This window comes from Rhinopithecus roxellana, chromosome 1 (assembly GCF_007565055.1).
Source record: "Rhinopithecus roxellana isolate Shanxi Qingling chromosome 1, ASM756505v1, whole genome shotgun sequence".
In the NCBI taxonomy this organism is placed as follows: domain Eukaryota; kingdom Metazoa; phylum Chordata; class Mammalia; order Primates; family Cercopithecidae; genus Rhinopithecus; species Rhinopithecus roxellana.
The window spans coordinates 22,205,512-22,232,827 of record NC_044549.1 but is presented as its reverse complement, the minus strand read 5'-3'; the positions used below and the strand labels follow the sequence as shown (position 1 = coordinate 22,232,827).

At 40.8% G+C, this 27,316-nt stretch overlaps 1 protein-coding gene across 5 annotated transcripts; it reads right to left on the bottom strand.

The window, feature by feature from the left end:
- Positions 1–1,050: 1,050 nt before the first annotated feature.
- On the bottom strand, positions 1,051–21,661 carry PCNP (PEST proteolytic signal containing nuclear protein). 5 transcript variants are annotated; one of them, XR_004059976.1, is made up of 5 exons: positions 21,481–21,661; positions 16,331–16,493; positions 10,024–10,098; positions 5,293–5,348; positions 1,051–2,902 (listed from the first exon to the last, which is right to left on the bottom strand). XR_004059976.1 is itself a non-coding variant. In XM_030940304.1 (5 exons), the coding sequence occupies exons 1-5, from the start codon at positions 21,605–21,607 to the stop codon at positions 2,776–2,778; spliced, it is 600 nt and encodes a 199-aa protein (XP_030796164.1). In that variant the 5' UTR covers positions 21,608–21,661; the 3' UTR covers positions 1,051–2,775. The 5 variants fall into 5 exon arrangements, 4 of the variants coding, with proteins under 4 accessions (XP_030796164.1, XP_030796176.1, XP_030796178.1 ...); XM_030940304.1 differs by having other exon boundaries at positions 16,331–16,545; XM_030940316.1 differs by lacking the exon at positions 21,481–21,661 and adding an exon at positions 18,489–18,540.
- Positions 21,662–27,316: the final 5,655 nt, after the last annotated feature.

Below are 27,316 nucleotides of genomic sequence, written 5' to 3'. Positions count from 1 at the left end.
CTGGGTGCGGTAGCTCACGCCTGTAATCCCAGCACTTTAGGAGGCTGAGGCAGGTGGATCACAAGGTCAGGAGATCGAGACCATCTTGGCCAACAAGGTGAAACCCTGTCTCTACTAAAAATACAAAAAAATTAGCCGGGTGTGGTGGTGGGCACCTGTAGTCCCGGCTACTCGGGAGGCTGAGGCAGGAGAATGGTGTGAATCCGAGAGGCAGAGCTTGCAGTGAGCTGAGATCCCACCACTGCACTTCAGCCTGGGCGACAGAGCGAGACTCCATCTCAAAAAAAAAAAAAAAGAAAGAAACTTCAAATATTTGAAGAAAGCCATTAAGTATAAGTGAGATTACATTTTTTCTTCTTTATGGTCTAAATCCATTTGTAGGGTTAATGGACAGAAGACACCAGTAAAAGAAAAGCTTCTAGGCTGGGCGCAGTGGCTCACGCCTGTCATCCCAGGACTTTGAGAGGCTAAGGTAGGTGGATCACCTGAGGTCAGGAGTTCGAGACTAGTCTGACCAATATGGTGAAACCCTGTCTCTATTAAAAGTACAAAAATTAGCCGGGTGTGGTAGCATGCGCCTGTAGTCCCAGCTATTTGGGAGGCTGAGACATGAGAATTGCTTGAACCCAGGAGGCAGAGGTTACAATGAGCCGAGATCGTGCCACTGCACTGCACTCCAGCCTGGGCAACAGAGTGAGACTGTCTCAAAAAAAAAAAAAGAAAAAAAAAAAAAAAAGAACTTTCTAATATTTAGTGATTGTCAAAGAAAAGCTTTGGCAAGATTATCTAAAGCACAGGACAGACAATCCTTTGGCACTGGAGGATTAAGTCTTGATTTTCTAAAGGACAGGACAGACAATCCTTTGGCACTGGAGGAGGATTAAGTCTTCTTCAGTCTGAGATTCTGTAATGCTATAGAACTCGGTGCTGAGCTAGGCAGACACTAGTAATTCAGAATTTTAAATCCCCCATTACTTTGGTCAACAATACGAACAAGAGCAACACTTGACATTTGTCTTAACTTTAAAAACAAAAACCAGTAAGCAACAATTAAATGGAATAGAAAGTAAACACACTATTGAGTTTGACAAATTTATTGGTACTTTAGTAAAGACATTCATCTCAGTCATTTCTCTCTCCCAGCTTGACCTTAGGTTAATATTTCATTTGGGTCAAGAAAATAATACGTAGGAGAGGTATGTTATTTTAACAAATAGGAAAATGGACAAAAAAAGGATAGTTTGCCTACATTAAAGTAAGTTAAATTCATGTATCTTGATATAATTAAATCATGTAAGAACTAAGAGTTCTATATACATTTCCATCGTTTTACTTGGGCTTATTCTAAACTTAAATGCTAGTGAACAAAATGTTAGGAATATACACAGGCTGCTTCTCTGGAGTTATTACCAACTAAAAGACCTCAGCAAGCAGTTACCACCAATAAAACAATCTGAAGCTGCCTCCAAATATAATATTGTAGGAGTTTTCAAGGAAATTTTTATACTGTATGCTTCTTTTGTCTGTGACTATGCTTTTAAAGATGTGTTTAACTGTCACATTTAAAAAAAAGTTCATATACAATACAAAAATACAAAACAAACACCCTACAATACACAAATCTAACAAAGTACATGTGGTGAGATTCCAAAAAATGTTTGAAGATGCATTTTCTTTCCTTCAATTTCAGTATCTAAAATGTGCTTTTTCAGAGGCCGCTGGTCAATACGTACGCATTTAACATAAACCATACAATTTTACTAGTAAGAAAGCTGATAGTTAAGTTCAATTCAAATTGGAGTTCACAAGTTAGTAATTTAAATCCTTAGACAAGGCTACAGAAAGTGCATCTTCTTGTTTTCCATCTTCATACAATGTTATTATTTTTTTTTTTTGGTGTTTATACCTTTTAAAAATAAAAACAGCCAAATATTTAAGCAATATGTACATTTAAATTTTTGGTGGTGGTTTGTGTTTTAAAAGAAACAGCTTCCTTATGATTTGCCTCAAGTTCTGGTGGAAATGCTTACAGGAACTAGCTAATAAACAAAAAACAAGAGAAGCACATTCAAAATACTGATTTACTTTGGTAGCAAATGGTTTTTCTTTGAAGACTAATGAAGATAGACAAGACCCATTAAGGTGAAGTGGGCTATTTCAAATATTCAACAGTTTACATTAAAAAAAAAAATTCTTTTAAGAGCTAAGCATCTGTATCCACTGATAGCAATGCAATACCTTGTTTATGATGACTTGAAACAAAACAAATGCCCATAAGGAAAAAAGCTGTATTTTATCTAAATTTACTTTCAGTGAATAGTTCAGTAACATTTTCCTCCCAATACAATACTCCCTCTCTCTATAAGGCTGTTCCTGGGAGCCAGACAAGTTTGGGTAATAAGGGAGTTAAGAGAGTAACTGCTTGCAGTTTTAAATAGACAATAACTTTTTGCTTCCCTCTTAATGTGCTAATAGTTGTGTCTAAAAAAATATGCAATTCTTAAAAAGGTACCATTTCTGATTTCTTTATTATCTGTAACCTTTGGAAACTAATCACATGAAACTACAAAATTAGCAAATGTCTTGAAATCTGTATATAAAACATAAATTACCTCTAATTTCAAACTCTCATTTATTAGTGTACCACTCAATCTTTTAAAAAAATGAAAAAGAAAAAAAAAGCGGCTCCAAAGATAGTCTTATACCATTCTTTAAAAAAGGAAACTGTTCCTTTTAACTTTACACCCACCCCACACCCCAATTTCAAAACATCATTTAATTGTCTTGGTCATGGACATTTCCAAGATGAGATTTTATATTTCGCTCCCACAGCTTCTGGTTGTCAGAAAACCCATGTTTTCCTTTATTGAAGGAGTTTGGTCCAGCTGATGTTGGTGTATCCCTGCATTAAAAGAAAGAAAATTTATTTAAAATGCTATATAAAGCCTTTCAGGTTATGATTTTGATTCATTCAATACAGGTTTGTTTAGCACCTATTATAAACACAGACTGAACACTGGAAGCCCCTACAGAGCTTTTTAAAAATACACTTCACAGGCCAGGCACAATGCTGATGCCTGTAATCCCAGCAATTTGGGAGGCCGAGGCAGGTGGATCACCTGAGGTCAGGAGTTTGAGACCAGCCTGGCCAACATAGTGAAGCCCTGTCTCTACTAAAAACACAAAAATTAGCCAGGCTTGGTGGCACATGCCTGTAGTCCCAGCTACTTGGGAGGCTAAGGCAGGACAACTGCTTGAACCTGGGAGGCAGAGGTGGCAGTGAGCCGAGATCACGCCACTGCACTCCAGCCTGGGCAACAGAGCAAGACTTCATCACAAACAAACAAAAAAACAAACAAACACTTCACAGACACAGTTCTAGAATTTCAGATCCAGCAGGCCTAAACTGGGGGTGGGGATAAATCTGTAGTTTTAACAAACATTTAAGGTAATTCTGATACACAGCTAAGTGTGGCAACCACTAGTTTTAAAAACTGTTGCCTCCCAGCCAGAGCAACATGGTGAGACCCTGTCTCTACAAAAAATTAAAAAATCAGTCAGGTGTGGTGGTGTGCACCTGTGGTTCCAGCTGCTCAGGAGGCTGAGGTGGGAGGATTGCCTGAGCCCAGGAAGTCAAGGCTGCAGTGAGCTATGATCACACCACTGCACTCCAGCCTGAGTGACAGAGCTAGATCCTATCTTAAAAAAACAAACAAAACAAAACCCCACCAAAACCAAAACAAAACAAAAAAAAAAACCGGTTGCCTGTAACCTATTAATACTATTATGAAGTCAATGTGATAGCTGGCCACCAGCATTTGTAAAAAATGAAATAGAAGAAAAACATGAAGATATATTACACATACAAAGGTTCAGTGTCATTTTGTGAACTTCTGCTTCAATTATTTATGTTTAAATATATTAATATATGTGCTAGGTGTTTAGGCAAGACAACAACATCACATGTACTTCCAACTTTAAGCTCAGTATGAAAGGAAGGCATGCAGGTACCCAATGGGACTGACTCTACTTGAATCACATAATGGAAGTCTGAAAACTTATGCCTGTGTATAGATTTAGCACTTAGCATTATCATACTGGTAATTAATTAGGAAAAAGAAAAAGATTTAGCACTCAGTTCTTTGTGGGTTCATACATTTGGAAGAAATGGGGACACAGTATAGGGTTGAAAAACTTTCTTACTAATCTCTAAGCTATCCACTAATGCATACAGACAGGAAACTGAACATCATGTTAACGTAAAATTAATGTTATCTCCATGACAACAGCAACAATAGAGAAAATTAAAATACTTTCATTTGTCTTATTTTGGTATTTGGCATCTAAGTCATTAAAGAAAAAAAGAAATGTAAGATAAAGTGGTAGAAATGATATCATAAGTGAAGTGGCTGGGTATGGTGGCTCACACCTATACTCCCAACACTCTGGGAGGCTGAGGCAGGACTGCTTGAGGCCAGGAGTTTGAGACCAGCCTGGGCAATATAGCAAGATCCTGTCTCTACTTAAAATTTTTTAAAAAAACTGAAGTGACTGAAAGCCATTTGTTTTGTACCAGGAAAAATTTTGAAATCAGAAACATTTCTCATAGCTATTTCTTATTTGAAAAAACAGGCTGGGCGTGGTGGCTTACACCTGTAATCCCAGCACTCTGGGAGGCTGAGGTGGGGAAATCACTTGAACTCAGGAGTTAAGAGACCAGGCTGGGCAACACAGTGAGACCCTGTCTCTACTAAAAATAAAAAAAATCAGCTGGGTGTGGTGGCATATGCTTGTGGTCCCAGCTACTTGAGAGGCTGAGGTGGGAGGGTCGCTTGAGCGTGGGAGATCAAGGCTGTAGTGATCTGTGATTGTGCCACAGCATTCCAGCCTGGGCAACAGAGTAAGACCCAGTCAAGAAGTAGTCTTAAAATATTGTTATGTCTTATGATACTCATTTTCTCTAACTGCGAGACTAAATAAGATCAGCGATAGTTCACAGAATAATTACAGTTATCTTTCTTCATGAGGATTGATCCATGTCTTACTCATCTTCAAAATCCTAATTAATCATCTGGTACACAGAAAATGCTTTTAAAAACTGTTCTGCCCAAATGCACAAGAAAAGCCTCAACATTCCTTTATGTTAGTGCTTGCCAAAAAAAGAAAACAATTAAAAAAATATAAACAACAACAAAAAAGAAAAATCTGAACTCTAAGAAATCATGTGCAGGTTATTTTTGTTCTTAATTCACCTTTGTAACTTTCTATAATATTTATGAAAAATTATAATACCTTCCAATATTCTTCATCCTCATCTTTGCTTCTGGAGGCATTTCCTCTGGTTCACTCTAAAGAAAAAGTAAGTAAACCACGATAACTGCATACAAACTTATTAAATTCCTGATTACTAATATGCTAAATTTTATATCTAAGTCTTTTAGCATTTTCACTACTGTAAATTTTGATAAAAGGAGAAAATTAGTGAGTTATTTACCTTAACTACATTTAAAAAATAAATGCCTGTCTTCTAGGGTGCTGATTTTGCATAAAGAAAAAAAAAACTGCTGAAAAAACAAACATTCTAGAACTAAAACCATTTAGCTACTAAATGCTACACATCGTGTTAAATGTTTTTATATGTCCTATCTCTTAAAAATCCTAACATAATCGCATGAGGGAGGTAAGATTATCATCATTCATATTTTGCAGGTGAGGTAACAAAGTTAACTCACTCAAGGAAACAAAGCGAATGAACAGCAAAAGAGTTTGACACCAAAGCAAAGGTTCTTAACCACTTTAATGTACTGCTCCTCAAAAATATCTATTACAATAAAGACATCTTGAAAGCTCATTCCTGGCTGGGTGCGGTAGCTCACACTTGTAATCCTAGCACTTTGGAAGGCAGAGGTGCGTGGATCACCTGAGGTCAGGAGTTCAAGACCAGCCTGGCCAACATGGTGAAACCCCATCTCTACTAAAAATACAAAAAATTAGCCAGGTGTGGTGGTGCGTGCCTGTAATCCTAGCTAACTCAGGAGGCTGAGGCAGGAGAATTGCTTGAATCCAGCAGGCAAAGGTTGCAGTGAGCTGAGATCATGCCACTGCATTCCAGCCTGGGTGACAAGAGCGAAACTCTGTCTCGGAAAAAAAAAAGAGAAAAAGAGAGCTCATTTCTTACTTTTTCTATGCTTATAGTTGTTGAAAATTGTGGGGAAAGTTCCTTTCAAACGTAAATTTTCACATATAAATGCTGCTGCTTAGCTGACTACTACTTTTTAAAAGGGTGTTGATCCAGCTTAAAGGGGCTTCTACTGGTTAAATCTGTGACAATCTGAGCATTATAAACTATTGAATAAAGTAAGATTCCATGAGTATACAGTTAAATAAATAAAATTTAAGTGTGATAAGAAGCTCTTCCTTACAGTAATAGACAGTTAATAGATGCAGAAAGGATGACGGAATCAGAAAAATCATCATTTGGCAAACCTTATCATATAATTCTGGCGAGAATCATCAACAGACGTTAACACTAGTGAGTAAACGTTCTCAATCATATTATTTTCACATATTCTCAAAGCCTATCCCCACAAAATAAATTTCAATTACAAAAGGTAGAATAGTAATTTGACAGTGAAGAAATCTGGCAGGCAGCACTTTAACCAAATGATCGAAGTTAACACTGTTAGTGATGGGGTATATTGGCCGCATGTACTCCCCGATATGATGCATTGATAACTTGGCATCACTTCTGTGGTATCTGTGCCTAAAGTAAGAAACATGAAACTAATCATGAGGAAACATCAGACAAATCCAAATTGAGGGGGTTTATACAAAATAACTGGCCTGTACTCTTCAAAAATGTTAACACCATGAAATACAAAGACTCAAGAATTTGTCCAAATTAAAGGAGACTACACATATGTAACAACTGGAAAAATATTTTAAAATTTCAAAATTAACTAATTAAGTGGCTACCCTCTTTGTTCAGTATATTTCAAACTCAAATATATACCTAAGGTTACTTAATTATGATCTCCAAAAAAAAAAAAAAAGGAAGATTTCAGATACATGTGTTTTTGAAATCTATGAGACAGTTTATCCTTTATTACTGTCACAGCAGAATGAACGTTGTCTAAATGCACCCGAAATTTATTTAAAAGCAGGGAAAGCAGTAGGGTATGATGCAAAGAACAAGAAACCAGAAGACCTAAAAGACAACATGTGTGTGCACTGGCATGTGCTCAGGCATACTTGATTTCTCCATTTTCATTTTTTTTGGAGATGGAGTCCTGCTCTGTTGCCCAGGCTGGAGTGCAGTGGCGCGATCTTGCCTCACTGCAACCTCTACCTCCTGGGTTCAACCGATTCTCCTGCCTCAGCCTCCCAAGTAGCCGGGATTACATGCTCATGCCACCACGCCCAGCTAATTTTTTGTATTTTTAGTAGAGACAGGGTTTCACCATATTAGCCAGATGGTCTTCATCTCCTGACTTCGTGATCCACCCATCTCAGCCTCCCAAAGTACTGGGATTACAGGCGTGAGCCACCACGTCTGGTCAATTTCTCCATTTTCAAAATATGAATAAATATATCACACAACTCACAAATTAAGGGTAAAATAATGTGAAAAGATATTCAAATTGTTAGGCATTCGAAGTAAGCCATTGTTGTAATGTAGGTGCTTACAATTTCCAACCTCTGCACTTTTGTATGTATTCCCTGCATCCTGTATTATTCTTCCCTCCTACAATCTGCACATATCTGAATGGGTTGAATCAAATGGTACCCAATTTCTTAAGATTGTTAGAGATGCCAAGAACTTTAAATATTATTTAAGTCAGTGCTTCTCAAACTTAATTCAGTTCTTCCAACTGCCAGTCTAGTGGTCTTTCACATGCTGCTGCATCTAGTATCTGGCCTTTACTCCTTTTCTCAATTTCCACAGTATCATTTATTCAGGTACTTTAGATTTTTATCTTGTACTGTTTTACATTTAAGTCTGCCCTACTAGGTTGAGTTCCTAGGTGAACGTTTCTGATTTATCTTTATAACATCACAGTGGCTAACATACAGAAAGCACTCAAATGGATAGAATGAGTGAAAGTCTGAGAGAGAATATACTGATGACTGTAGTCATTTTCTGCTTATTGATTTGGGCTTCTATCATTCCATATTTATCCTTGCTCAAAATTCCTCTACAAAACTCTCCAGTTGAGTCAAATGCAGCTACTCGGTATTTACTACTTGTGACTTGAAAATTGATAGCCTGGCTTACAAAAGTATATCTTTTTTTTTTTTTTTGAGATGGAGTTTCACTCTTATTGCCCAGGCTGGGCTGCAATGGTGCGATCTCGGCTCACCGCAACCTCCGCCTCCCAGGTTTAAGCAATACTCCTGCCTCAGCCTCCTGAGTAGCTGGGATTACAGGTATGTACCACCACACCTGGCTAATTTTGTATTTTTAGTAGAGACAGGGTTTCTCTATGTTAAGGCTGGTCTCAAACTCCTGACCTCAGGTGATCTGCCCGCCTCAGCCTCCCAAAGTGCTGGGATTACAGGCGTGAGCCACCGCACCCGGCCACGAAAGTTACTTGATTCACTAAAACCCTGCCTAATGTTTTAGTATCTACTTCATATATATTCTTCCCAAATCACTCCAGTCCTCTGAATATAAAAGTCTTATCCACATAGAACATATGGCTGTGTGGTGGCTCACACCTGTAATCCCAGCATGTTGGGAGGCCAAGGCAGAGGATCACTTGAGCCCAGGAGTTTGAGACCAGCCTGGGCAATATGGTGAAACTCTACAAAAAATACAAAAATTAGCTGACCATGGGGCATGCCTATGGTCCAGCTACTTGGAGGGCTGAGGTGGGAGGATCACTTGAGCCTGGGAAGTCAAGGCTACAGTGAGCTGTGATTATGCTACTGCTCTCCGGCCTAGGCAACAAAGAGAGACTCTCTCTCTCACACACTCACACACACACACACGAATATACGCCCACATATGCTTTTGGGAACAACTACTGATGTATCCTGAAACACTTAATTGCTACACAATGACGTCACATCATGAGTGGGGGTTTTTAATGTCAGAGTCTAACACAAAAACATCAGTCAGAATTACGCTTGAAACTTCATAACATCAGTCAGAATTACGCTTGTCATTCATAACATGGGAAGGTAGCGACATTGTGAGGGGCATGAGGAAACTGGGACTAAGAGACAGTCAGATAAGCATCTCATGCTCATTCTGGACCACATGCTTTTTGAGTTGAACTTCTGGCAGAATCACCTGCACTATTTGTTATCCCTCCTAGGGATATGGGAAGTGCGCACAATAGCTTTTTTTTTTTTTTTTTGACACAGTCTTGCTCTGTTGCCCAGGCTTAAGTGCAGTGGCGTGATCCTGGCTCACTGCAACCTCCGTCTCCTGGGTTCAAGTGATTCTCCTGCCTCAGCCTCCCGAGTAGCTGGGATTACAGGCGCTTGCCACCACGCCTGGCTAATTTTTGTATTTTTAGTCAAGATGGGGTTTCACCATATTGGCCAGACTGGTCTTGAACTCCTGACGTCAAGTGATCCACTGGCCTCAGCCTCCCAAAGTGCTAGGATTACAGGCATGAGACACCACGACCAGCCAACAGTTGGCTTTTTAAAGTTGAATGCATGCATAATGTATCATTACTGAAGACCCCAACTATAAAAATTATTAAGGCAACAGTATTTAATTTTTCTTTTTTTGGATCCTACATACTTCCTAGCACAAATTACTCATAATAAGCATTTGTTGATTTCATCCTTAAGCTTCTTGCCCCCGAAGTCAACAATATTCTAAAATAATCCTACAACCAAATAAAATGCAAAAATAGAACATCCAGTTTTTATGGATGTCACACACACACACACACAAAAACTATTATAAAGAAAATTCATTAATACTATTATAACCTATAATTTGCCACTAATACCTTCCTTAAATAACTGGTTAAAGTAAAAAAACAAAACTGGATATCAACTTACATCTTCATCTTCATTAAAAGCTGCTGCTACTGAAAGAGTTTTTGGAGCAAGAGTTGGAACAGTTTCTTTAGGCTTCTGAAGAAGAAACATTAAAAAGAATATCATGTAAGTAACATTTATACAAGCTTGTTTAATGATATGAATAATTTATCTTGAAAGATTTAACTTTATATTTCCACAGAAATTTGTATAGTAACAAACTCAATACTTTGGACAAATCCATTCTCTCTTTTCAAAAATGTGGATTATCAGTAGGTATGTTTTACTTTACTAACTTGTGGTGTTCATTTGTTGCCCTCCTACAAAATATTTTCTAGTTAGGATCTACAATATCACTTACCTAAGGGGTACTTGGTACAGGCAAGAGAAAATGATTAGTAATACCTTCCCATAGTAACATTAAATACAATGTGCCTTGAAAGCATAAAAGGAATCATGAATCATCTTTCTGCACTAGCCAGCTTTCTGCTCCTAGGCCTATAAACATAATTAATACAAACCATCTCTTCATACTATGTTTTCTGTTTTTGTTTTTGAGACAAAGTCTTGCTCCATTGACAAGGCTGGAGTGCAGTGGCACAATCTCGGCTCGCTGCAGCCTGTGCCTCCTGGGTGCAAATGATTTTCATGCCTCAGCCTCCTGAATAGCTGGGATTTACAGATGTGTGCCACCATGCCCAGCGAATTTATTTTGTATATTTAGTAGAGACGAGGTTTCATGTTGGCCAGGCTGGTCTTGAACTCCTGACCTCAAGTGATCTACCCGCCTCAGCCTCCCAAGGTGCTCTCTACTAAAAATAGAAAAAAACAGCCAGGTGTGGTGGTGAGCGCCTGTAATCCCAGTTACTTGGAAGGCTGAGGCAGGAGAATCGCTTGAACCCAGGAGGCAGAGGTTGCAGTGAGGTAAGAGCACGCCACTGCATTCCAGCCTGGGTGACAGAGTGAGAATGTCTCAAAAAAAAAAAAATTAAATTAAAAAATAAAAACACCCTTTCCTTCGCTTCTGTAACACTGCTTTTTATTGGTTATTCTTCTAATTTTCCCACCTTTTGTTCTGTCTCTCTCCCTTTCCTGCTGCTCCCCATTTAGAAGATACAGATACCCAGGCGGGCACAGTGGCTCACGTCTGCAATCTCAACACTCTGGGAAGCTGGGGCAGGAGGGCTGCTTGAGACCAGGAGTTCCAGGCCAGCCTGCTCAACACAGCAGGTCCCTTACCTCTAAAAAAAATTTTATCTGCCTACTGGGCAGCTCCACTTAGGAGCTCCCCTAGGTACTTTAGTTTCACAGTGTTCATAAGTACTCAAACCAGAAAATCTTTTCCTCAACTTGTAAGGTCCTATTGATTAGACATCTATTAAGTAAACTTAATTCTCCCTCTGCCTTTTCAATCATGCCATCACACTAACTTAAGATCCTTAGCATTTACCTGCCGGGACTACTGTCAGAAATACATCTCCTGGCCAGGCAGAGGCTCATGCTTGTAATCCCAGCACTTCGGGAGGCCTAGGCAAGTGGATCACTTGAGGTCAGGAGTTCGAGATCAGCCTGGCCAACATGGCGAAACCCTCTCTCTACTAAAAATACACACACACACACACACACACACACACACACACACACACACACACACGCTGGATATGGTGGTGATGCACGCCTGTAGATCACACCTTTGCACTCCAGCCTGGGTGACAGAGTGAGACTCTGTCTCAAAAAAACAAAAAACAAAAAACATCTCCTGATCCTTCTTTTCTTTCTTTCTTTTTTGAGACAAGGTCTTACTCTGTCACCCAGGATGGAGTGCAGTGGTGCAGTCTTGTCTCAATGCAGCCTTGACCTCCCTGGGTCAAGTGATCCTCCCACCTCAGCCTCTCAAGGAGATGGGACTATAGGTGCACCCTGCCAAGCCTGGCTCATTTCTTCTTTTCGAGACACAGTCTTGCTCTGTCACCGAGACTGGAGTGAAATGGGATGATCTCAGCTCACTACAACCTCCACCTCCTGGGTTCAAATAATTCTCCTGCCTCAGCCTCCCAAGTAACTGGGATTACAGGTGTGTGCCACCACGCCTGGCTAATTTTTTGTATTTTTCAGTAGAGATGGGGTTTTGCCATGTTGGCCAGGCTGGTCTCGAACTCCTGGCTTCAAGAGATCCACCGATTTGGCCTCCCAAAGTGCTGGGATTAGCAGCCTGAGCCACCGCGCCCAACCTTGTTTATTTTTTGTAGAGAAGAGGTCTCACTATGTTGCCCAGCCTGGTCTCAAACTACTGAGCTTAAGCAATCCTGCCTCAGCCTCCCAAAGTGCTGTAATTATAGGCATGAGCCACTGCACCTGGCCCCCCCCACTTTCTGCATCCTCTTCCTACTAACCATCTATATGGTACCACATATGATGCTTCTGGGACGCAAATCTGTTTAAGTCTTGAGACTCATTATGGAATACAAGTTCTTAAATTCTGTCCCATGGTCTAATTTTGGGGGCTGTTTACCAATATATTTCCCCACCAAACCCTGTCCAAATACTAATGATTTTCTCAATGTACCATAACCGCCTTTGCATGAAATGCCCTTGTGCTCCTGCCTACATTTAAGTCCAACTCAAAGATCACTTAATCAGTAAAATCTTCTCTGACCTGCTGAAACAAAATTAACCATCCCTTCTTTTTTTTTTTTTTTTTTTTTTTTTTTTTTTTTTTTTTTTTTGAGGCGGAGTCTCGCTCTGTCGCCCGGACTGGAGTGCAGTGGCCAGATCTCAGCTCACCGCAAGCTCCGCTTCCCGGGTTTACGCCATTCTCCTGCCTCAGCCTCCCGAGTAGCGCTGGGACTACAGGCGCCCGCCACCTCGCCCGGCTAGTTTTTGTATTTTTTAGTAGAGACGGGGTTTCACCGTGTTAGCCAGGATGGTCTCGATCTCCTGACCTCGTGATCCGCCCGTCTCGGCCTCCCAAAGTGCTGGGATTACAGGCTTGAGCCACCGCGCCCGGCCTCCATCCCTTCTTTTATATCACACACATTTTTTAAAAAATAGTGTTTTCTTTTGAAGGAATACAACATGTTCAGTCGTATGCACAGTAACTCTAGAAACACCCTTAATTTTTAAAGATGTCATATATTTAATGTCGTGGACACAAATAAGCATTTGCTGGCAAATTAACTATCTTCATATAATATAATCAATCCAGCACTTTCAATTATTTCTCAATATTCTACACTTCACCCCCCCATAAGACTGTGTTTACACTGTAGTTTATCTTATTTTATTTTTGAGACAGAGTCTCACTCTGTCGCTAGGCTGGAGTGCAGTGGCGTGATCTCGGCTCACTGCACCTCTGCCTCCCAGGTTCAAGCGATTCTCCTGCCTCAGCCTCCCCAGTAGCTGGGACTACAGGAGCATGCCACCACACCCAGCTAACTTTTGTATTTTCAGTAGAGATGGGGTTTCACCATGTTGGCCAAGATGGTCTCAATCTCTTGACTTTGTGATCTACCCACCTTGGCCTCCCAAAGTGCTGGGAACACAGATGTAAGCCACCACACCCAGTCTTGCAGTTTATTTTATAAAAACAGATTTGTTTTCCAAAACTAAAAAGTTTTACTGGTTTTAATGAGTTTTTTCAAAATATAACCCTCCCACCCCAAATTATCAGAAATCAGTAATCATGTCAATTATTTATAGAGTAGGCCAGGCACGGTGGCTCACACCTGTAATCCCAGCACTTTGGGAGGCTGAGGCGGGCAGAGCACCTGATGTCGGGAGTTCGAGACCAGTCTGACCAGCATGGAGAAGCCCCGTCTCTACTGAAAATACAAAATTAGCAGGGGGTGGTGGTGCGTGCCTGTAAACCCAGCTACTCGGGAGACTGAGGCAGGAGAATCACTTGAAGCCCGGAGTCAGAGACTGTGGTGAGCTGAGATCGCACCACCACACTCCAGTCCGGGCAACGAGAGTGAAACTGTCTTAAAAAAATAAAAAAAAAAAGAAAGAGGGGCCAAGCTCGGTGGCTCATGCCCATAATTCCAGCACTCTGGGAGGCCGAGGTGGGCGGATCACCTGAAGTCAGGAGTTTGAGACCAGCCTGGCCAACATGGTGAAATCCACTCTCTACTAAAAATACAAAAATTAGCCAGACGTGGTGGCGTGCGCCTATGGTCCCAGCTACTCAGGAGGCTGAGGCACGAGAATCGCCTGAACCCAGGAGACAGAAGTTGCAGTGAGCTGAGATTGCGCCACTGCACTCCAGCCTGGATGACAGAGTAAGAGACTCCATCTCCAAAATAAAAATAAAATAAAATAAAATAAAATAAAAATAAATTAAAAAAAAGAAAGAGTAGGGATTTAGATTTAGGGACTATGTTCATGCACAGTAAAATCTATTCTCAAGGGGACCATCTATAGTAGAAGTACACCTGAGAATATATATTTAATATACTGCCTATCAAAAAACATTAAATATTTATGCAGTTAGGTCTATACAAGCTTTATAAGTACATATTAAACAAAAAGAATCAGCTGAAATACAGAAATAGAGTAATGAAGTAATGATGTGATAAGCTCAATGTTTTTTGTTCAGACAATTTTTTTTCTTTCTTTTTTTTTTTTTTTTTTGGAGACGGAGTCTGGCTCTGTCGCCAGGGCTGGAGTGCAGTGGCCGGATCTCAGCTCACTGCAAGCTCCGCCTCCCGGGTTCCCGCCATTCTCCTGCCTCAGCCTCCCGAGTAGCTGGGACTACAGGCGCCCGCCACCGCGCCCGGCTAGATTTTTGTATTTTTTTGGTAGAGACGGGGTTTCACCGTGTTAGCCAGGATGGTCTCGATCTCCTGACCTCATGATCCGCCCGTCTCGGCCTCCCAAAGTGCTGGGATTACAGGCTTGAGCCACCGCGCCCGGCCAGACAATTTTTTTTCTTTTGAGACGGAGTCTCGCTCTGTCGCCTAGGCTGGAGTGCAGTGGCCGGATCTCAGCTCACTGCAAGCTCTGCCTCCCAGGTTTACGCCTTTCTCCTGCCTCAGTCTCCCAAGTAGCTGGGATTACAGGCGCCCGCCACCTCGCCTGGCTAGTTTTTTGCATTTTTTAGTAGAGACAGGGTTTCACCGTGTTAGCCAGGATGGTCTCGATCTCCTAACCTCGTGATCTGCCCATCTCGGCCTCCCAAAGTGCTGGGATTACAGGCTTGAGCCACTGCGCCCAGCCCCAGACTGAATTTTTAAAAAAATAGAAATAGAAAAAGGGAAAACAGAGCAGAGTGAGGGTGGGGATTCTAAGTAATAATAGCTTTGCAAAATGAGAATAGCCCAAATATACTGACTGCTCCAGACCATATTTTTAAGATCTTTGAATAAACATCTAATGTAGAATAAAGTTATACACATCTGGCAATTGAGCATTAACTTTCACAGCACAGATACAAATAACCAACTCAAAGGCAATTTCAGGATTTTTCTCCTCACACAAGAATGTAACCATTTTCCAAAGCCAACAGCAATACACTATTTAAGTAACTTCCTTTTCCCTTAAATAAGAGATCCATTTGGTTGAAGGTTATGAAATTTTCATATAGGTCAGAAACAAATATCTACAACTTCATATGCTTCAAATTAATATTTCAAACACTTCCAGAGGTTCCATGGTTAATAAGTATTAATCTAAGGCTTACATCTTAAAACAAAGGATCAAATATTGACCTGTAAAAGACTACCCATTTGTAGTTCCAAAGTAAGATAATTAGGTAGATCTTACTAAGCAATACCTTACTAATATTAATCTTTTAAGATACAAATAACTGATTTCTCAGTATTATTTTTAATACTACAGGCACTGAAAGACAAAAAAATAAACTTTGGAAAATCTTTCTGAAAATATTTTTCAGAAGACTTGCTCAACTTAAAAAAAAGATTTTTATTTTTTGTAGGGATAGATCTCGCCATGTTGCCCAGACTGGTCTGAAACTCCTGGGCTCAAATGATCCTCCCACTTTGGCCTCCCAAAATTTTCAGATTACAGGTGTGAGCCACTGTGCCCAGCCAACTTAGAAAAATTCTAAGTTTATTATTTTATAAATCATATTCCCTATAATAGTTGTTCCTTCTAATATTCCAAATCTTTGTTTCTTACCAGCTTTATTGAGATAAAATTCATTCAGATCCTTCTTAAACAGGGCGCTGATCATCTAAGTTCATAGGTCAAAGATCAGTTCTCAAACAATGTACCTTTTCACCCTTAATTTACCATAACCTAGTAAATGTCACATTTCCAAAGCAAATCCTTAAGATCCATTATAAACATCATATATGAAATAACAACTCACACTTGATCCAAGTTTGATGGATATGGCTGATGCTTTCTTTGTCGTCTGACTACCTATGGCAAATCCAAACTTGGAGATCTTTGTAGGCTTTGTTGGGAGGTCGGCAGCTTCTTCTTCAGCTGATCGCTTCTCAGCGCTGCGACTGGAACTTTCCCCTCCATTACTGGAAGAAACAGTCTTAGTTTTCACAGGTTTTTCTGCTTCTTCTTCAGGTCCTGGTGAAGTCGAAACAACTTACCAAGATGAGCTATTTTTACTTAGCAGATTGATGGGAGCAGCAACCTCAAAAAGCATCGTTATAAAGAAGATACCTCTGCAGTTGTCACCTACTGACCCACCAGTCTCTTCCACTGTTTGTTAGAGTATACAGCAGGAACTGAGAGTGTGTGGCAGTAGAAGAGGCTCCCATGAATTAACTAGCATCAAATACAGAGCAATTTAAAATTATAAACACAGAGTTCACAAAAAGTAAAGACCCTTCAACTAAACACTACAATTTGCACAATAATCTGGTTATTTGTGGGATTTTGCTTTTAGAAATCAGATCTATCTAACATCTTTTACACTTAGTAGTTTGTGAGCAAATCAGTCACGTGGTAAAAGAATACACTTGGATAACAAATTATAATATTCTTCAGTAATGCAGTAATAATCATACAAAGTACCTAGTTATAAACAGGCCCATTATTTCCCAAATGACAATGTTAATACAGCCTAGTTATTTTCTTGAGTGATGTGTTCCTCATGTATATCTCAATCTTAGGAGTTGAAAAGGAACTTCAAGGTCATTCCCTCTTAATTCTACTCTGACAATTTGGTTATTACCTGTTTTAAGCTACCCATAAGAACTATTAAAAAAAAATCTTACTTTGGTTTATATGTTAGATTTTTTCATGAAAGATGAGTTAATCATAATTTCAAACAGTAGAAGGCATACATATGTAGGTTTGGAAGGCAAAATGTCTTGCTAATTTTGCTTCTGTTTGTATGAAGTCAATGATGAAATTAGTTCACATTCTGACTTCCTTGGGTCTGTTATGTAAGACTAAGAACATATCAGGCGATAAGACAGAAGAAGGCTGGCTGATCATTAAAAATTTTATTTTCTTTCCCCAGTTTGCCCGTTCACCATATAGGATGTATTCTGCTACACTGGATCAAGAGTTTATTTATGGAGAAAAAGAAGATGCTCCAAAAGATGGCCTTGATAACAGTTAAGAAAGCAGGACACAGAGTTAGAATGGGAAGAAAAAAAGTCAAACACAAATAGACTGACAAGCAAAGGATTAAAGATCAGAGGCTACAGATCTAGATCTATATAGTTTTGGAATAATGGGGTCTCTAGATTAATAAGTACTTTGAACAAAACATTTGATTCTGTTTAGATGAAAAATAAAAGAAACTCTTTATTCTCTTTGGACAAGGAGTAAAAGTTGTAAAGTCAGTATAGGGGAGGGAAATTAAGCAGGATTATGTTTTGGGATTTCCCTAAGAGACAAAGATAGCACTGACATGGTTGCTTGAGGTGCCATTCTCTTATTTATATATAAAATCACAAAAGCACCTGAAGAATTAAAGAATCAAGATTGCTATTCAATAGCTGAAAAATGGAACTCAATTTACAAAGCACAGAATATCTTTGAAAAAGAGTATGATGCAGTTTTGTCAGAGTCTCAGTTTATAACTAAAAGCACTTATGCTAATTTTATTCTGTATTCTATTTGTAGTTCTAATAAAGTATGACATTTCATAGTGAAACCCAAACAATAACTACTTTCCTGTGACTGACACATAGTTAAAATAAAAATCTCTTTGGCTCTACACATTGGAACAGAGAAACATACAAAAAACCTGCTGGCTTTATATGTAGAAACCATCTATACACTAAAGAATGACTAAATACATGATCAGTTTTTTTAAAAATGAGAAAATCACTTATCAATTTAGAACATAAAACATGGATAAAAGAGTAAATCACTAGATTCTTTACTAAGGAATATTTTAATAAAAGGAATTTTATCTAATTTGTATTGAGCAAATAAAACGTATAATTAATATGAAATAAAATTACACATGGTACTAGCATTTTTTTTTTCATTGACTAATTGGAGAGGGGTGAGCCTTAGAGCACAAAGGCACGTTACTTTGAAAAAATTACCTAGTAAGCTGGGCACAGTGGCTCACGTCTGTAATCCCAGCACTTTGGGAGGCTGAGGCGGGTGGATCACCTGAGGTCAGGAGTTTGAGACCAGCCTGGGCAACGTGGCAAAACCCCGTCTCTACTAAAAATACAAATTAAGATGGGCAAGGTGGCGAGCGCCTGTAATCCCAGCTACTCCGGAGGCTGAGGCAGGAGAATCACTTGAATCCAGGAGGCAGAGGTTGCAGTGAGCTGAGATCACACCACTACACTTCAGCCTGGGCGAGAGAGCGTGACTTCATCTCAAAAAAAAAAAAAGAAAGAAAGAAAAAATTACCTAATAAGAAAGTTTAAGTCCATAAGGGTACCCTTCATAATCCATTTGCATTCTGGTTGCTTCCTTTTTTGAAAGAAGGGCAGAGCTACCTCTCTAGTATGCACAGAGGTGTGCAGCCTAAATGAGAAGGTGTTCAAGACCCTACTAGCGTCTGGCATAATAAATGTCAATTTCATTGACGCAGTTCTTGGTGTAACCAAACAAGTTTGAGATGGCCATGATTATGTATGACTAGCTCTTCTTCAACATTTTTCCTAACATTATTTCTCCCAACATTTTTTCAAAGAGCTACACAGATATAACCAAAGAGTGGAGAAAAAAAACTACCAAAGTTTTACCCTATTCTCTAAAGCAGGGAGTTCAAATAAGTAGCTTCTCTCACAGACATAAATTAATGTTGGCCAGGCGCGGTGGCTCACGTCTGTAACCCCAGCACTTCGGGAAGCCCAGGCAGGCGGATCACGAGGTCAAGAGATTAAGACCATCCTGGCCAACATGGTGAAACCCCATCTCTACTAAAAACACAAAAACTAGCTGGGCGTGGTGGCACGCGCCTGTAGCCTCAGCTACTTGGGAGGCTGAGGCAGGAGAATCACTTGAACCCAGGAGGTGGAGTTTGCAGTGAGGCGAGGTTGTGCCACTGCACTCCAGCCTGGCGACAGAGCAAGACTCCATCTCAAAAAAAAACAACAAAAAATTAATGGAAACTACTCATAAAAAAATACTTATACTTCCAAATCAGTAGACTGCTCAACCAGGAATTAAAATTCAGAACATTCTCTAGTTAAGCCCGTAAGACAAACTTGACAGTGTTTTCAAAAAAGTGACTATCTGCCACAAAATTACCAATTTAGCAATATCCATGGTATAACATATTTTAATTATTCCTCTGCACAATTTCATTAAAAATATCTGACATTCAAAAATGGCTTAAATGTAACAGCACTACTTTCTTGTAACCACAAGGAGACAAATTATGTAGAAGTTAAGGGATATTACTTACTCTAAGTTACCAAGAAAAAGACCATAATAATTTTTCTGATACCAATTAGCAAAGTAATTTTATACTATTTCTCCCCACATGCTAAAATGGAAACATCAATATTCATACTGTACAACTAATAACCCTCAACTAAAAGAATGGCAGATAAATTATACAGTGGATTTATGATGACATTCAAGGTACATTTTGACAGCACATTAAACACATCTGCTACCCTCGGTCAAGACAGTTAATGAGATGGCCTTAAAGTCAACACGTAAGATGCTTCAGGCTTTTCCTCAAACTACTTCTAAATTTTTTTGCTTTTCCTCAAACTGCTTTAATATTTTTATGTAATTTTATCCCACAATTTCCAAGACAAATTTTTTGGGAAAAAAATTCACTAGTGAGAAAGTAGTAGATAGTTTAAATTGTTCTTTCATAAGGTATTTTACTAGTCAAAAAACAACAACAACAACAACAACAACAACAAAAAAGCTGGGCGTGGGGAGGGGAAAGAGAGAGATGGAGTTTCAGCTTAACAGAACCGTACATGTTTTTTTAAAAAGGAAATCCTGGGTCCAAAGTAATTAACATTACACTTAATCTTTTCAATAATTTTTGTTCCCAAGGCAATTCACATGAAACATGTTAGTAGGTCTACTAGTGGCCTATTAATATGCTATTAATCGTTTCTATTTTCTCAAATAATTTCCGGAATGATTAACTGAGGTGGTCAGAATAGAGAATAATGTTTAAAATATTCTAAAAACATTTTAAACAGCTCGCACGTGTTAAGCCTCTTGTCTTATTAAGTGCAAAGAGAGGGCTGGAGAGATTACATGTTTCTTTTCCTTAACGCACAAGACCCGAATTTAGGGAGTGGAATGGACAGAATAAGGATAGCTGTAACCTGAGTTTAACATCGTAACAAAATACAGGAAGAGTCACGCTAGACTATTTAGTCGCCTAAGTATCTGGCAAGCGGTCAGCTGGCAACAGCCTAAGGGAGATACTCCAAAGAAAAGCAAGCAAACCTTAGCCCTAGACCCCACAGCTTAAACCAGAGGGCAGGCAAAGGCACTCCTCTTCCCCTCCATCACCTCGGCCCACCCTGTCACAGGGGCAGTATTAAACTTGGAAGTAAAGGAAAGAGAGCAGGCCGGAGTTGTCCACCTCCTCAGTGAAAGAGAGCAGCAAGCGTAATTAACTCCTGCGTGTAAGTGAGAGGCCGGCACCGTCAGAAACTCGGCCTGCGGCCAGTTCCCGCGGCAACTACTCGGTGGCTCGCACTGTGTGTATGTTTTGTCTCATGAGCGTCTCCGGTGTGTGTGTTTTGTGTGATATGCGTCTCCGGTGTGGCGGTAGCGGCTCCTGCACCGCCGCTCCTGGTCCCACCCCGAGTTCGGTCTCCCTTTCTGGAGCCCATCTCCCTTCTCCTCGGAATCAGGGCCTCCGCTGGGGCCAGGAGGTGACGAACGGTGGCCACTTCTCCCCCGGCAAGGAGGCGATATGGGCCAGGAGCCCAGCGGGCCGCACCGGGCGTGCCCGAGGCAGGTCTGGGCCCAGCACCTGGCCGGGTGAGGTCCAGGTCCGCCCATTCTCGCCCCACCCCACTCCCCCCACCCTGGGGAGCTCAAAGAAAGGCCCGGAGCATCCCACGCTGCCCGCGACGCTGGGGTTGTGTTCACCTCCGGCGGCTCCAGCTCGCTGCGACTTTTCAGGCTTCTCCTCTCCCGCCTTCCCGTCCGCCATTTTCCCCGCCGCGGCCTCCCTTGCAGCCACGCCAAGGACGTCACGACCCCGCCCAGCAACCATTGAGTTTTTGGGGCCAGCCGGCGTGGTGGCGGCCTAGAGCGGTCCCGAAGAATGAAAAGAGGCCCCCCCTTTCGGAAACGGAAGTGACTGTGATGTCATTGAGTAGCCGCCTCGGAAGGAAGAGCTGGGATGGTTGGGCGGTCTAAGTGGAGTGCTGGCTACGGACTTTATTAGAGGGTAGTGAGGTCTTCATGGTCCAGCGACACGTCCGGAGAAGTGAGGGGAAATGGAGCATCTCCCTGGAAACGCTGGGATCTTAGAAGGTTTCTGCATACCCAGGTGTGGTTGCAGCTGAGGCTGAGAGGGTCTTCCGTTCCGGCCTTGCTGGATAACGTATGCCTGCCAACTCTATGTAAACAAAAAGCCCGCATTCTTTTTCCCTATTTAAAGGGGAAATCAGCGTTTATCTAGCGCCCCCTAGCTTCAGACGCCTTTCATACACTCGTTTAATCACCGCGATTGTCCAAATATAGAATTCTCTCAATTAGCTGTGAGAGTTGAGGCCAGAGAGAGTAATTTGTCCAAGTCAGGTAGCCAACTGTAAAGCTACTTTTTCTACAGGGTGTTTCTACCAAATTGAGAAACTACTACGTCAAGTTCAGACTGCAGTAATTTTTGCTTTACTAAGAAACCTTTAGTGGATTCCTACAGTCTGCAGAATGAAGTCCGTGAGTTACATTAGGCCCTAGCCTACCTTTTCGGTTTCATCTTCCCCCTTTCTCAGTGTTTATCCAGCCCTCCTAGCCAAATGGGGTCTATTACTTGCTTAGGGAACTGGAATTTCTGGGTTTGCTCTACAATATATAGTTAGAGAAAGTCTTAGGAGTCAACTTGGATTTGAATCTGTTTTGCCCTTTCCTGCTTGAGTAACCTAGAGACTTGCTTACTGCCTACAGACCTACCTTTTCTTCTCTATAAAAGAGATATAATAATAGTACCTTCTCAAAGAGTGGTAATAGGGCTCAAATGAGATCATTTTTGTATACCATTATTTGGTCACTTCATACTTCCCTCAGTTTGTGTGTGTGTGTTTTTAAACAGTTGTCTGTGAATGGCTCAAAAGTTCTTGACAACAGAGACCCAGTTTTTAAAACTGTACTGTGCGTTTCATATATGAAAAGTGTTCAATATTTGCAGATGGATTACACCTCGGGCTTCAAGTCTAGGGAGTGGAGAAAGAATGAAGAAAGTATCAAAATGTGTTTCCCATGACAGAAGCAGGGCAGTGTGGTGATTTTGTGATCTAGGTTGAAGTCCCTGAGCCATCATTTATCATCAAGTATGTAAAAGTAACCAGGAAACTATCTTACAGGTACTTAATTCATGTTTGTTTCATTTTCCTTGTGATCTTTTCGAGGTAATCCTTGAGACTCTCCTCCACCTCCTCAGCGAAAAGAGAACATTTTAAAAATGGAGGTATACGCGAAGATTTTTATTTGAGATTATGTATTTATAGATGCTTGTAATATTTTCTGGGGGGGATGGAGTCTCTCACTCTGTCACCCAGGCTGGAGTGCAATGGCATGGTCTCGACTCACTGCAACCTCCGCCTCCTGGGTTCAAGCGATTCTCCTGCCTCAGCCTACTGAGTAGCTGGGACAACAGGTGTGTGCCGCTGTTTGTATTTTTAGTAGAGAAGGGGTTTCACTATGTTGGCCAGGCTGATCTCCATCTCCTGACTTTGTGATCCGCCCACCTCAGCCTCCCTAAGTGCTGGGATTACAGGCAGTAGCCACCGCGCCTGGACGATTCTTGCAATTTTTAAGTGAAAAAGATAAAGCTCAGAGAAGTCACATACCTGTTTAGGAGCGGATCCAGTCCCCATATACCACACTGCAGAAGTTAAGGATGTGCAGGACTACGTATGTAAGGGAAAAAAAACAAAACAAAAAAAGGATGAAGATAGTAATCCATTCACCTTTCAGTTCTGTGAGTTTCATGAGGTGTGCCTGTCATGTTCGCCAGTGTTTCCCCAGCACCTGGATTATACTAGTCTGGATAAATATCTATTGAAGAAATTAATGCAAGCTTCAGTAGCCTCCTACAAACGGGTTAGGAAATGAAAAAGTAGTGTAGTATGAAGGGGTGGAAAGGGGGTGATCACTTTCCTCCCCATCAAGAGTCATGACAACATGCTTATAACAAAAGACAGGTTAACAAGAGAGAAGCCTAACAAATTAATGTGCATAAGCGTGGGGAAAAATACAACAAAATAAGAAAACTCAAAAAAGGGTCAGATGGTTGAAGCTTAAATACTTTTCACAGGGGAGAGAGAGGTGGGGAGGCTACAGGCAATTTTAGAGGAGTAGTAAATGATTTTAGGAGAGATTAATGCAGAAATTCACTTGTAAATTATTCTCTTTGTGAACCAAATGAAACTAGAGAACCAACAATAATTTGAAGGCCAGGGGTGAGTGACTCACTCCCATAATCCCGGCTACTAGGGAGGCTGAGATGGAAGGATCACTTGAGCCCAGGAGGCAAGATTGCAGTGAGCCAAGATCTCGCCACTGCACTCCAACCGGGGTGATAGGGTGAGACCCTGTCTCAAAAACAAAAAACAGTAGTTTGAGGCAAAGTTTGGGCTCTAAGTGTGGTGGTTAATTTTCAGTCTCCTTCTCTGTGATGTGAGTTTTGTTTTTTTCTTGAGACCAGGTCTCACTGTGTTGCCCAGGCTGGAGTGTGGTGGCTATTCACAGGCATGATGATAGCACACTACAGCCTCAAACTCCTGGCCTCAAGAATCCTCCCATCTGAGACTCACAAGTAGCTGGGACTACATGTGTGCACCACTGTGTCTGGCTTTGTGATATGTTTTAATTTCTTCTGGTTAATGAAATTTCAGGGAGGAAGGAGATAGAAAGCAATTGTGTTCTTTGATGGGTCTGGTTTCTATGTAGATAAGAAACTTCAAAGAACAGTCTTATCCCGTGTTTTGGGGGAGGCAGAGGATTGAGAGGCAGGAGGTTGGGTGGGGAGATCAGAGACATGTTGTGGCTGCTTCTCTAGTTCAGCATGTCAAAGCACTGAATTTTGAGGTGTTGTTTTCTGACAATGAATAGGCAATGTAGTCCAAGGCAAAGAGCATTAGTTTTGCACCACACAAAAACTGGACTTAAATTCTAACTCTGCGTTTTGCTAATTCTGTGAGTTTGGACTGGATAAAAATGTTATGGAATATGTTATAACTATACAAATGGAATAATTCATATAGGGTTACTGAAGGCATTAAGTGAGATAATAAAGGTAAAATCTATTAATATGCTGCCTGGCCATGGTGAGAGCTTGCTTAGTAGTAGCTATGGATTATAACCTCTAATGAGCTATTTAAGTGGTTTAAAAAGTTGGACATGGAAGGTAATACGAGCAATTGTTATGTTAATTTAGATGTGTAATTTGTGAGGTGACAACTATAATATCTAACATTTATTCAAGCTTACTATACACCAAGCATTGTTGTAGGTATTCTACATGAAATTAAGTACATTAAATCATTACAACCCTATGACTTAAGTGCTACTATTACTCCCATTTTTATGGAAGAGGGAATTTGGGCACGGAAAAGGGAAGAAGTGGAGCTGAACTTGAAATTCAGGCCAAGAGCTACCAAAAAAAAATTAGAGTGGAGAAGAAAAGTGGCTAATCATGATTTCACTAACCTTAAATAGTTTTTTTTTTTTTTGAGACAGGATCTCGTTCTGTTGCCCAGGTTAGAGTGCAGTGGCTCATAGCTCACTGCAGCCTTGAACTCCTGGGCTCAAGTGATCCTCCTGCCTTAGCCTCCCAAAATTCTGGGATTACAGACGTAAGCCATTAAGTAGTTTCTTAATGTAGCCTTATAATTCTACTACATGTCCTTAGACTATTCTCAATTTCAGTGTACATCAGAGTCACCTGAAGGGCATTTTAAAACACAGATTGCTGGGCCCCACTGCCAGTTTCTGATTCAATTGACTCAGTGGCTAGGGCCCTAAAATTTATGAAGTGGAGCCTGTCCTTGTTTACACACATCACTATTGTTCCATCCGATTTTTCTTTCTACTATTGAGGCATTCCCAACATCATACATACATGCTTTTATGTCTCCCATCTTAATAAAAGACTCTTCTATTGATCTCGTATCTTCCTCTAGCTCCTCATTCCTATTTCCCTTCATATAGAAACTCTTTGAAAAGATTGTTCATACTCTGTCTCCTATATCTGTCCATTCTTTATCTTTTGAGACAGGGTCTTGCTCTGTTACCCAACCTGGAATGCAATGACATGATCATGGCTCACTGCAACCTCCACATCACAGGCTCAAACGATCCGCCTGGCTCAGCCCACCAAGTAGCTGAGACTAAAGGCACACACCACCACGCTCACTAGCTCCAACTTTTCTTTTTTTTTTTTTTTTTTTTTAATTTTTTTTGAGACGGAGTTTCGCTCTTGTTGCCCAGGCTGGAGTGTAATGGCATGATCTTGGCTCATCGCAACTTCCATCTCCCAGGTTCAAGCGATTCTCCTGCCTTAGCCTCCCAAATAGCTGGGATTACAGGCATGCACCGCTATGCCCAGCTTTTTTTTTTTTTTTTTTTTGTATTTTTAGTAGAGATGGTGTTTCTCCATGTTCGTCAGGGTGGTCTTGAATTCCCGACCTCAGGTGATCTGCCAGCCTCGGCCTCCCAAAGTGCTGGGATTACAGGCCTGAGCCACTGCACCTGGCTTTGTCCACTCTCTTTTAACCCTACTCCAATTGGCTTTCTTTTCAACCCTCCATTGAAATTGCTGTTGTCAAGATAATCAGCAGTGTCCTCATTCCTACATTCAGTGGTCAGCTCTCAGACTTCATCTTACTTGATCTGCAGCATGAAACACTTTTTTTCATTTTGCCTCCAGGACATTTTCTCTCATTTCTTACTGGTTGCTCTACCTCAGTCTTATTTGCCGGTTCCTTCTCATCTCCCACACCTCTAAATGTTGGAGTACCTCAGGGCTCAGACATCAGATATCTTTATCCACACAGACTCCCTAGATGGCCTCAACTAGTCTGGAGCATTTAACTACATTATTAACATCTCTAGCCAGACCTTGTCTCTGAACTCCGGGCTCATATATCCAACTGACCACTTGACATCTCCACTTGGACATCTAATAGGCAACTGTAAAATGTCCCAAAGTTAACTTTGGATTACCTGCCCCCTCAAAGCTTCTGCATTTCAGTAAATAGTAACAAGTCCTTCCAGTTTCTCTAGTAAACAATCTTGAAGTCGTCCCTAAATTTTATTTTTCTCCCATCCAATCCATTACTGCCAGCTTTACCCCTTCAGACTAAACACATTCAGATCTGACTGCGTCTCACTACCTACCTATTATCTCTCACTTTTGTTACTGCAGTAGCCTCCTAACTGGTCTCTCTCTTATAATCTCTTCTCAACATAGCAGCCAAAGTGATCATTTTAAACTGAATCCAATTTGGGGTGGGGTGGGACAGGTGGGAAGAGATGAAGACAAGATGAAGATCCCTAAATGGGGTGGTGGTAGCAAGTGGGCAAGAAAAGACAAGAATCAGAGAAAGAGGAAGAAAAGAAATCATCCAAGGAGGGGGAGGAAAAAAATCACCCATTTCAGATTTATATCTGGGCTGGAGGAAAAGTTTCTGTTAATGTTTTCACATAGAATAAATGTACAAAACCATGGGGGTGGGAGGTGGAGAATGAGTCAGATTCA